This window comes from Camelus bactrianus, chromosome 5, assembly GCF_048773025.1.
Source record: "Camelus bactrianus isolate YW-2024 breed Bactrian camel chromosome 5, ASM4877302v1, whole genome shotgun sequence".
Classification (NCBI taxonomy): domain Eukaryota; kingdom Metazoa; phylum Chordata; class Mammalia; order Artiodactyla; family Camelidae; genus Camelus; species Camelus bactrianus.
Window position 1 is genome coordinate 78,797,832 of NC_133543.1, and position 12,478 is coordinate 78,810,309.

Here is a 12,478-nt window from a genome sequence, read left to right on the forward strand (position 1 = left end):
TTTCAAACATTTCCAAAGGCCTTGGAAACAAGTCCTAGCAGGTCTTAAACTCTGGGTCTACAGAATATAATGAATAAAATATCATGGAAAACAAGGGGGAAAATGTTGATTTGGTCTAATGCATTGGTTCTCAACCAGAGGCAATTTTTCTCTCTTCTTCCCTGGGACATTTGTCAATGTCTGGAGATATTTGTGGTTAAGACTGGAAGGTAGCTGTCCCACTGGCAGGTACTGGGGAGAGGCCAAATGATACTTTCAAACATCCTATAATGCACAGAGCAGCCCCCACAAAAAGAATTATCCAGTCCAAAATACCAACAGGGCCAAGGTTAAGGTTTAGTGCTCGCATTTGGGAAAAGAGCTCTAAGTCTGAAAAACATGGAGCTAACACACAGATGCAGACTTAGGCAGTATCTCTGGGCTCACTCTGGGGGCACCAGTAAGTAACATGTGGCAACTTGCTCCCCCAATGAGAATCTTTACACTTTTGTAAGTAAATATTATTTAACTATTGAACACTTTTCTGAATTAAATAATTTTATATAAGCCTTTCCAGAATGTGAATTTGCTCATTAAAACACTTACAAATAATGACTCATCGAGGGAGGCACCTCCATTGGAATAATGCTCCATGTCTAGGGCTAAGATTCTGCCGTCGTTCATGAATCCAGCCTGGGGAAAGAGAATGGACTGGTGACACTGTGTCCAATCTTTTCAAAAATGTCGCATGTTGATGAAAGCCATTTCTATTTAAATGTCCTGTTGTCACTTCATCTCCCACATTTACACAAACTCATCACTGTCCCTCCAGACTGTTTCTTCCTTCCAACTTGGGAAACCTCCAAGTCATGTTTGTGGTTTTATTCTCCATTGCACTTTGGCAAGTTGGTCATCAAGTTCCATTTTATTTTATACTATAACAGCTCATGGACCCATCTCTTCCTCTACCTTTTACTATTGCATGCTTCAAGTCTGAAAGCATCAGCTGCCTCCTGGTGGTCCACCTGCTTCCACCCTCTCTCCTCCCTGGCCACCCTGCCCAGTGCCATCATTTTCCTCCTGCCAGTGTCCATGATTGGTTATGACACCTGACTGGCCAAGGTCCTGCTCAGTCTCACTCTTTTTCATGAGATCAAGTGTAACCCTCCATCCTGGGATTCTCAGGCCTCTCTGAGTCTGGCATTCCCTAACCCAACCCATGTTATTTTCCACTACTTTCCAGTGAGCACACTGTGTTCTAATTCCCCTTCTCCCCTTACTCCTGCCCCTGTCAAACATGCCATGTGCATCCCACCTCTGCATTCATGCTCTTACTATTCCCACCACCTGGGAATCCATTCTTGCCTATCCATTCTTGAAGGTCATTTATGTCTCACCTTTTCTAAGAAGTTCCCTGGACACACTCTAACTCATATTTATCTCTCCCCATAGCTTTGTTATACATCCCTCATTTTTGAACCTGAGATTATTATGTTTTCATAAGGACTTCATATGTGTAAGTCTTATATCCCCCTCAACCTCTGAAAGGTAATGTCCTTGAGGACAAAGTTCACTCTAATAAGTCTTTGTTGAACTAAATGAGATTCAAAATAGAACTTAGACTGAATGTAAGTTGAAATAGATCCATTTGTTATCTTCTAACAATGTGTACGCAGGTACACCAGTTGTGGTGGAAACGGTGCAATGTGTTCAACAAATCCTGTTGTCTTTCATCCCGGGCATGCAGGAAGACTACATTTCCCAGCCTCCTTTGCAGTTAGTTGGCAAAGTTCTGGCTAATTATGTGCAGATTAAAGAGCAAGGACCACCTCTTACAGGCCTGGTGCTTAAAACATCTCCCACATGACACTCGGTGCCACTTCCCTTCCCTTCCCTTCCCTTGTCTGCTGCCCTCTGCAGAAGATCCAGTGGAAGACAGAGTCTTTAGGACAGTGCTATCCACTAGAACTTTCTGTGATGATGGCCATGTTCTATGTCTGCACGTCCAATATGGCAGCCACTAGCCAAGGGTGGTTATTGAGCATGTGAAACATAGATAATGCAACTGTGGAACTGAATTTTGAATTTTATTTAATCTAGTGGATTTAAATTTAAATAGCTGTATGTGCCTAGTGGCTTCCGTATTCAGCAATGCTGTTCAAGGGATGATGGTGGTGTTACTAGAAGGGAAAATGTTGAGTCTGTGAATGATGCTGGGCAGCACAGTCCTCTCCTCCTTTCCCCCCACCCCCACCCTCTACTGATTATACTGGCTTCACTTCAGCAAGAATCAACATCATAAAGGTCTAAGTTCCTCAGCGTTTTTAGCTGTCTGTTGGAGCAGTTAGCCCACTCTGACAAGGAAACTTCTTTCTTACAAAACAAAAGAATAATTATTTCCTGCTATGGAAATTTTCCTAGGAATTAGGAATTTCTGGGACAGAGTTCTACAAAAACACCCTTGAGATACTGAAAAATGAGGAACCTGTTGGCAAACAATTGCAATTTCACGTAACACTATTGTTATGGAAACGACTGTTTTTATCTCTTTTTTCTGTGGAAATAGTGTGGCTATCAGATCTACTTTCATGGATGTATGCATATATATTCACATGTTTTCCAGTTATTCACTCTGTAGCAGCCAGTACCAGCTAGTACTTTTTCATAAACTGACATTTTTGAGCAAAGCAGAAAAGCTTCATTGAAGCAGCCAGTAATCGGCACAAGGAATAGAAAGGTGACTAGAAGCGTAACTTATTGGTTTGCGCATTGTTACTCCCCATTAGAGAGCAGCCAAAAGCGGCCCTCTGCGCGTATGGAATGTTATAATCACAGCGTGAATGCCCCTCCCCTTCTTCTGCTGCTCACTTTATACTTTCCAAGGTAAGGGTGGCGGCCTCCAGTTATTAACATGTCTTCTCCTCGTTCTAGAATGCAGCGGACTGCACGGCCGTGCCTAAAACAAACAAACAAAAGCAGGAGAGGTAAACTCTTTTACCAAATTACATTAACCAGGGTTTCTGTAACTCCTAGTGAGAGCCCGGGTGGGGTCCACACACACACACACTGAACCACAGAGCGACTCTCTGACCCCAGGCTGTACTGCTCTCGGGCATGCCCGGTGGCCTCATCTTCCTTTGGGTCAGGGCACCACACCTGGCACTCACTGCTTATGGGATGGGGCTCTTGGGCACCCAAGGCTCCAGGGTATTGCTTTGGAGGTATTTCTCACTGTGACAACAACCTCTGCTATAGGCTAACAGTTCCAAGGCCACATTATAGATGGTGACAAATAGAAGAATTCAGGTGGTGTCCGACTGTCAAGTGCTCCCTCATAGGACAGGGCTGGAATCAAGGTCTTTTCATGTCATGGGGTAGAGGAACTGACCTATATTACTTAGCAAAGAAATTAAGTCTTCTACATGTGCCTACTCCAAAGACAATTTCCTATGGTAATATTTTGAGACCCTTAAAGGAAAATGGCTTTATAAACAAAAGTAAGCAAAACAAAAGCAAAATCTCTATTTAATTAAGGAATATATATGTGTGTATATATACACTCACACACACCTTTTGGGGTATATCTATATCTATATCTATATCTATATCTATATGAGCCTTTTCAGATATACATAGATGTAGAAATAAAGATAGGTAAAAATATCTATCTCAACAGGTTGAACTGACCTACATATACATACAGGTGCTGAGGACAAGTAACCCCACCCTTTCAGGATCTGTTTTCTGTCTGCTTTCCAGGTATTATAATATTCTTCACTATAGTGTTCATTCTTTTCAGTAATTGATTCTCATTTTTGTTTTTACAGTGTGTAGTTTGACAATGTAAGATAAAGAAGTTGTAACAAGCTGGCAGCTTGTTTCTGTATTTGTACATTATAGGTGATTTTAAATAATCTTGACTCAGATTCTTCTGCCTTAACTGCAATACTGAGAATATTCAGCACGACCTCATTTTAGTTTTAGTTTATTTAGCGGTCTTTCTCCACTTACTTGTTTGCGGCAAATGCGGTGATGGCTGCCATGATGCCAGTCTTTATCACCTTCCCTCCGAAAGCCCCACCAACACGCTTTACATGACACATGACCTTGTTAGCTGGGAGCTTCAAGGTCGAAGCAACTATGTCCTGTGAATGATAACAGTTCTCATTAATCCATCCCGTCTGCAGCAAGGGAGTGGGACGGCCTTTACACGTTTTGATTCCATAATGGTCTACATGACACACAGATTATGTGGTTATACTAAACAGTGGGATGGTTTCCAATAACCTAAGCAGGCATCCATGCTGATCTCAATAGTTTTGCCAACACTATCATTAAGATTAAGTAGTCCTTTCAATATCAATGAGGTATCTTTGTGATAATAAAATTTAAAAAATTTTCCCCATGAACTACACCCAAAGTATTCTTTTCAGACTAACCCCTAGGGATGTGTTTCCCAAAGCAGTGACCTTTCCTTGCCTTCCAAACCTCTCAGATGGGTCTTTTCCCCACACACCACTGTCACCACTGGAGAGTAAGCACTCCTCACCTCCCATCTGGATTAAGTTGGCCAGTGGGTCTTCCATGATGTAGGTCTTGCCCTTCTTTTCCATCCTAATGTTGGAGGTCATTAAGTCTTAAAAATTCACTTTTATGGGTGGGGAGCCCAAGAGGGATGAAGTGATGGGTCCAACGTCACACAAGGATAAGGAGCAGCACAGGATGGGAATGGAGTTGGCCCAACCCTTCTTAGTGTTCCAGCTTCTCAGAGGCCTCATTCTCCACATTCACACATTCCTACTTGTGCTGGTAATGGCACTGGCTTCTTGTGACCTGAATCAAGACCCCCACGCTCTGTTCCCCTCACTTCCACCCTGATGCTTAGACTCGCCACCCCCAGATGCGTCCTCCACTCCAGCTTGGGTGGTCTTCGTGCTATTTCTCCTTCACACGCACGCTGCCGGGTATATGGGACACAGGCTGTAAGTGTTTGCAGAATGGGCAAGTGAATGAATGAATGAATGAGTGGCGTGTGATCTTGGTGTGAAACTGCCTGGAAATGGCCTCTCTTCTCACCATCTAAATAAACCACACTCTCACTATAAATCCAGACTTCAGACTTCTTCTTCATGGGACTTCCTGATGATTTTAGTGTTTGAAAAACCTCCATTCTCTTAATTCTTCCACCTAAATTTACAAGTTCTGATTTAGCTGATTCAGCACTTGGCTGCATTCTGCCCGATACTGTTTCCTATTTGCTTCATGTGAGTTAGGTACTGCAGGTTTGGGAGGGCAAGCCTTCCTTTCTTAAACTGTGGGTTTTTTTTTTTTCCAGTTTTATTGAGCAATAATTGACGTATATCACTGAATAAGGTTAAAGTGTACAGCATGATGGCTTGATTTACATCTATTGTGAGATGATTACTCTGGTACGTTCCATTAACATTCACTATTTCATATAGATACAATTAAAAGGCAAAAAAAATTTTTGTCCTTGTGATGAGAACTCCTAGGATCTACTTTCTTAACTTTCCTACATATAATGCAGCAGTGTTAACTACAGTCATCTTTTTTTTGTATTCTTAACAGTGCCAAGAGTATAGCAAAAGAGACCTACTGATCTCATAGTTGGTTTTAAAGTTACAGATCCACAAACAGAAGGCCACGACTTTCATAATACTATCTTAAATGTTTTGAACCTGTATGGCTATTACTACTCCAAATGCCTTCAGTTTCTAAAATGACATTTTTATCTCTAATTGTTCTTGGTATATTTTGCTGGCAGGAACCATGAGCCAAGTTCCCTCCACAAAGCCCCATATTACCTGTATGTATTTGGGAAACTGTGTGGATATGTAGACATCGATTTCTTGATCCTCTCCTTTGGGAACAACAAGCATGCTTTGGGTCTCCATATAAAAATGTTCCTGACCGCCCATGTGTATTTCACCTGTTAGAGGAAAACACACCAGAATCAAGGAGGCTGTCAGATAGGACAGGTGGCACCACCCCCTCCCCAGCTCTTAACTCATTATGGAGAAATTCCACCAACAGCGCTTCTGCCAGGATAGCAGGCTGCATGGCAAAGGGCCACAAACAACGATATTTAGCTTTTATTATATCTGCATACTTGAAGTAGTTCTGCAGGAGAGTTTGTCATGTCTACCAGTACAGCAGGCCACAGAGTCCTAGGGAGCGGTGCCGGGCTTTCTGGAGTCAACGGCAAGGAGAATTCCAGTTCCAAGACAAGATGGAGTAGATATGCTTCTCCCTGTTCTTTCTTCTAAGTACAATCCTGGACATTATGCATAATTAAAGAAACATAAGAAGACTCTGAAAGGTAGAGGAGAAGGAAGACTAGCTTGGGCTTTGCAACCCAAGGAAAGACACAATGATGAATTCAGTGGATTTTGTTGTTGTTTGTTTCCTATGTCCCAGACTTGGTGCTAGAGAAGCCAGACATCCAAAAACACCAACAGGCAAAGACAGAAAAAAATCCCCAAGAAAAGCCTACTTTCACCAGCCAAAGGACTAGGAAAGGGGAAGCCTAGCAAGACAGAAAATTTCTATACAATAACGACTCTATTCCAGCCAAACATACAGAAGAAAACTGCAGACCTATCTCTATCTGCAAAAGTTGAGTGGGGAGCTTAGACTCCCACCCTTGTCAAGCTGTAATGAGGTACCCAAAATCCTCTGCTAGGGTGGAGTCTGTGGGAGCCTATGGGAAACCTGGACTTCCACGCTCCACCTGGCAATAACAAGGCATCACTCCCCTCTTCCCACCAACACAGGGTCAGAGGAGTTCTGGTAAAATAGATGACTTAATAAGATCCAAAGTCTTATAACACAATATCCAAAGTGAACCAGATACAATTGGAAATCACTTGTCATACCAAGAACTCAACTCAAATGAGAAAAGACAATCAACAGATGCCAACACCGAGAAGACACAGATATAGGAATTATCTGTCAAGGATTTTAAAGCAGCCACCATAAAAATGCTTTAATTTACAGAAACACTTGAAACAAATGGAAAAAATTAGAAAATCTCAGCAAAGAAACAGAAGTTATAAAAAGAACCAAATGGGAATTTTAGAACTAAAAAATACAACAGTCAAAATTTAAGCGGCTCAGTGCATGAGTTCAACAACAGAACAGAGAGAAGAGAGGAAATTATCAGGGAACAAGAATATAGAACAAGAGAAATTGCCCAGCCTGAGCAATAGACATAAGATAGACTGAAGGGAAAATGAGCAGAATCTCAGAATCCTATGTGGTTAAAATTAAAGATGGAACATTTGTGTCATTGATGTTGAGTATCTGAAGAAATAATAGCTGAAAATTTCCCAAACTTGGTAAAAGACATCAACCTACAGCAAAAAGCTGAGTAATTCCCAAAGAGGATAAACCAAAGAAATTCATGCCAAGACACATCACAGTCAAACTTCTGAAAACCAAGAACAAAAATATTTTGAAAGCAGAGACAGAAAACACTTCCTCACCTATCTGGGAAAAATACTTCAAAAGACAGCAGATTTCTCAACCATGGAGGTCAGAGGAACCGGTATAACATCTTTCTTCAAGTGCTAAAAGACTCAGGATTCAAAATTCTATATCCAGTGAAAGTATCTTTCAAGGATGATAAAGAAATCAAGACATTCTCAGATGAAAAAAAGCTGAAAGAGTTTACCTTCAACAGACCTATCCTAAAATAATGATTGGCTAAGAGAAGTTCTTGAAACAGACAGGACATTTTTTTTTTTAAAGAATCTTGAAACATCAGGAAGATGAGAGAGCAGTGGAAAGCATATATGAAAAGAAATATATATATATTATATATATGTATAAATGAATCACTATTCTGTACAACAGAAATTAACACATTATAAATTGACTACTTCAATTTAAAAAATACAGGCAAATAAAGGCAATAGCCTTTCCTTCTCCTCTTGAGTTTTCTAAACTGTATTTGAAGCAAAATTTTAACATTGCTTTATGTGGTTTTCAACTTGTGTAGAAGAACTTTTTTAAGGCAATTATATTATAAATGAGGGAGAGTAAAGGGATGCAAAAGGAGGTAAGTTTTCTACATTTTACTCAAACTGATAAGATGTTGCTACCAGATATACTATAATTTACATTTAACATCTAGGATTACCACTAAAAAGCTAGATGAAGAGATACACTCAAACCACTATAGATTAACCAAAATAAAATTCTAAAAAATGTTTGAGTAACCCATGGGAAGACAGGGGGTGGAAAAAGCAGAAGTGAAAAACCAGAATACAGCTATGTCAATCAATAGGTTAGGTGGAAGGCAGAACTTTTAAAAATTAAAAATGCACCTGCTAACAGTGATTTGTAAATTGTTTGAGGGAGATTCCCAAGGAAACCTTTTGTTAAAATCTGGGCTTCCTTTCTTATACAAAATCTGAGTAAAGAAAGAGTACAGAAGTATAAACGGATTCTGCTTCTTTTATAAAATATAAAAATTAAAATGTCAGGAACTCAGATCTCAATTTCAATTCAAGCTTTTCTCAAAACAATATGTGGAAAAACCTATTTGTCCAGAGGCTCAAATCCATATTCTGCAATCATCCTACCTATCCACTCAGAATTTATTTTATTAAATAGCTACTTCATTTTAAAAATACAGAGCTAAAAAATATGAGGGCTATTTCTGCTTAAACCTGTAAGAACCCTGTTACACTGCGCCGCCCACCCCCGCAGCCCTGGACCCAAGGTGCCCTCTCTCCATCCTATGGTGTTGCTCTCAACTCTCTAGGTTGGAAAGCAATTTGTTCAACTAATCCCTGAGATAAAATGTTATCCCAGTTTGGGTTTAGGAGTGATTCCTTCAGGCACATTCACATATTAATGAGTTCCTTAAGGACGAAAAGCCATGAAGGTATAAAGGAGTCTCTCTGTCCTATGCCTAACGGGACAAGATGAGGGGAAGACAATCTCAGTTTCAGGGCTTCTAGATCTGCTGCAAATCCTGCCACGGGACTGTCATCTACTCTCTCAGTCTAAAGCCCATCCAGCTAATGGAATTTTTAAAGAGACAAATGAGCAGTAGCATAAAGCAGAGGAGAGAAGGCTAACTTCAGAGCTGGGAAACTTAATTTGATTCCTGGTCCGCTGCACGTCTGTCTAGCCTCAGCTGGCTCATTTGTAAACCATGTTCTTCAGCGCCCTCCAGGGTTATGACACCAGCGTCAGGTAGGGCAGAGACATACCTTCACAGCTGGTAAAAGCCAACGATTGTATCATTCTCTTCAAGAAAACAACCTGAGACTTGATGTAATGCTCTACATATTTAATCTTTGAAATAGTCTGCTTTTCAGAGCACCTATTTTCCTAAGGGGCAGATGCGGTTCTGCTACGATCCATATACCCTCAGTTATCGCTCATTGAAACAAGCAGTTAAAATTTTTCATCCAATGACAACTGCAGAGTAAGAAAACAAAAACCCCTCAAACTGGTGAGTCAAGAGGTTGAAAACTTAGAAGTGGTATAAATGCCCCCTTAAAAGCTTTCTACCACTTTTGAACTTATCATTAGGGTATGGGCCAGGTAACACGTTAAAATTCAAGTAAGAGGTGGACTGAACAACTTCCCCAACTAAATTAAATAATTAAATCAGATGTCAAGGAAAAATACAATAATTGAATTCTCACACAAAAGCATATGATGGAAAGAACCGAGTTCAGGACAGATTATGGCAAAAGAGGAGGAAATCCCCTAAACATCAGTATTTCCAAGGTGCTCTTATCAGGCACTCTCTGGGCTTAAAATGCTCCCACCTTCTCTTCTCCCACAAAACACACTCACCCTTCGAATGTTTGCCACATTTCATTAATCTTAAGAATTGCCTGAAGCACTATTACAATTTGTCAAAATACAGATTCCTGGGCTCTTCCAACTCCAGAATTCCAAGAAAGGGGCACAGGAATCTCCAGGCAGGTTTCAGAAGCATCTTATAGTGAGGAAAACTGGGAAACCCTGGATCTGATAACTGAACGCCTATTGGTGTGTTCACTCAGTAATACACAACCTTCTCTAGAGAACAACGACAAAAATTCAAACCTAAGATTAATTACTGCTCACAGCTATGGCTCTGTGAGCCGAGCTCTGTGCCAAGCACACAGGTATTAGCCCTTATAATCTTCATGATGAGGATCTGAGATCAGCATTATTTTGTCCATATGATTTCAAAATAAGGAGAGTGAACCCAAAGAAGTGCTCTGCCAAGTCCCTCATAAGAGAGGGTGCCAAGGAATCCTGGCAGGGTGATGGTGCAAGGTGTCTCTTCTCCAGCTTTTGAGTGACATTATCCACTCAGCCCCGACCAGCTTCAGCTTTTATATGGCTGTGAGTGAAGAGACATGAAGGGCTTTGCGCTCAGTGGCTGGACTGGCTGATTCTACATGCCACAGCTCTGGCTGGACATTCAGGATGGTACGTCTTAGGATTCTTCCTGTGCTTGAGATCAGGGTTGGAGAGAAAAATTAAGGAGACTGTAGTTTCTACTACTGTGTTTTTAACATGCACAAGAGGCTAAAATCCTGAAAATTCACTTAAAGACAGGCAAAGCCGGTGACTTATTCTCTGCCCTGAGATATGGCACAGAGAGGCCACACTCACTCAGCAACACATCTGGGTTAATCAGATCTCGCATGGCAGGCATTAAGGATAGAGTTCACAGAATGTACAACAGCAGGGCAGCGTGGGAAAAGTACAGGTTATCAAAGACCTATGGTAAATCTTTTTTTTTCCTGTTAAAAAGGACATTACTGAGACAGATGGCAAAATTTGAATAAGGTCTGTAGATTAAATAATAGTATTGTGTCAATGTTAATGATCTGATTTTGGAAACTGTAATGTTTACATAATATAATATCTTTGTTCTTAGACAATAAATACTGTAGTATTTAGGGGGAAAGAGGAATCAAATCAATAACTTACTCTCAAATGGCTCAGAAAAAAATGTGTGTGTGTATATATATGTGTATGTGTGTTTGTGTGTATCCTCTCTCTATGTATCTGTCTCTATAGAGAGAGTGTGTATCTATCTATCTACCTATCTATCTATTTATAGATAGGTAGATAGATAGATAGATATGGTCATTGCCCAGGGGCCCCAAAGGCAAGGTCACTTTACACGCACGTGCATACACACACACGCACGATGGAGGGAAACACATTTGGGAACAAGGTGCCTGTTTCCAAGGAGCTCACCCACCGAGGCTGATCTCGAGATGATTTCTAGAAGGCAAAGGTAACTCTAAATGAGACATATTTAGAAGGTTTTCAGGGGTGCTCCCCTCGCATCATTTTTTCCAGATAGTTTTACCTTCAAGAATCTGATCCACCATTTTAAATGCTTCCTCAACATTTCCATACTCCAGTTTCCTTTCTTCCTCGAAGAAGGACTTGTGTTGGATAGCTTCCTGGAAAGAGAAGAGAAGAGTGAGCCCCTCTGGGCAGGAGACCCAGCCCGATGGCACTACCCACACACGGAGGGGCATCGTCTGAGCTGGGCAGCATGGTTCTGGCTCTGGAATCCCACGTACCTTCACCATGACCCCATGAGCTGAGCTGACAGCCAAGCTGCAGAGAGTCTCCCCATGGAGCAAATACAAATGTCCTCATTGAGTCAAAAGAAAAAAGAGTATGCTTAGAAAACTGGGCACCTAGGTGGTCCCAGAATGGAACTAATTTCCAGCAGGTTATTCTCTTCATTCCACAGCCCATTTTATGCAGCTAATGACACACAGCACATAGGTTCCGAGCTTGGGCTCTGGATACAGTTGGCGCTGTGTCCATTTTCTCCACCTACCAGCTGTTTGACTTTGGGTCTACAACTCCACCTCTCTGAACCTCATCTGTAAAATGGAGCTGTGGAGAGGATAAAATGAAATGAGCTGTAAAAGAGCTAACGTGACATATGATAAGCGCTCCGTCAATGCTAGCTGACGACACTTTAGTGACAAGGATCGTGGTGGCCTTGCCTGCCAGCCCCATGCTCCTCCCTGGGGGGATGAACACAGCACCTGCACAGGGCAGTGGGGCACTGGGATCTCCAGCCCTGGAAGGGAGATTCCATTACAAGCCCAGTGTGGGTACCACAAGTCCACTTCTATACAGGCTCCTAATGGAAGTGAAAGGATACAGGATGGGTACACGCAATCAGGAATGTCGCTATGACAACCTTGGCTGGTTTCCTTACCTATCCTCACAAGTTCATCTTGCTGTAGTTGCTGGGTCCACTGGCGAACGTGACGCGCCAGCTCCTGCCAGCGTCCCTGCCATGTATTATTGTCCGTCGGTGAAATTCCAGCCTGCTGGCAGCTGGGGACTCTCCTAACTCTGGTTCTCTCTGGCCACCAGTAGGTGTCTAGACCTATCAACATACCTTACAGGGATGTCTTACTGCAATCCTGCCATTACTCCATTCAAAAAGCGGGTTGGTCTGCTTTTACCACTGTAGGGC

The 12,478-nt window shown here is 41.7% G+C and overlaps 1 protein-coding gene across 1 annotated transcript in view; it reads right to left on the reverse strand.

Moving 5' to 3' along the window:
* The window catches only part of LOC105082311 (aldehyde oxidase 1), a 68,816-nt gene that overhangs the window by 23,246 nt on the left and 33,092 nt on the right, over positions 1-12,478 (reverse strand). The window contains exons 20-24 of the mRNA XM_010971889.3: positions 11,339-11,435; positions 5,805-5,929; positions 3,991-4,124; positions 2,848-2,935; positions 586-672 (exon numbers count right to left, since the gene is read on the reverse strand). Of these exons, the coding sequence (XP_010970191.2) occupies positions 586-672; positions 2,848-2,935; positions 3,991-4,124; positions 5,805-5,929; positions 11,339-11,435 (531 nt within the window). The remainder of the gene's footprint in view (positions 1-585; positions 673-2,847; positions 2,936-3,990; positions 4,125-5,804; positions 5,930-11,338; positions 11,436-12,478) is intronic.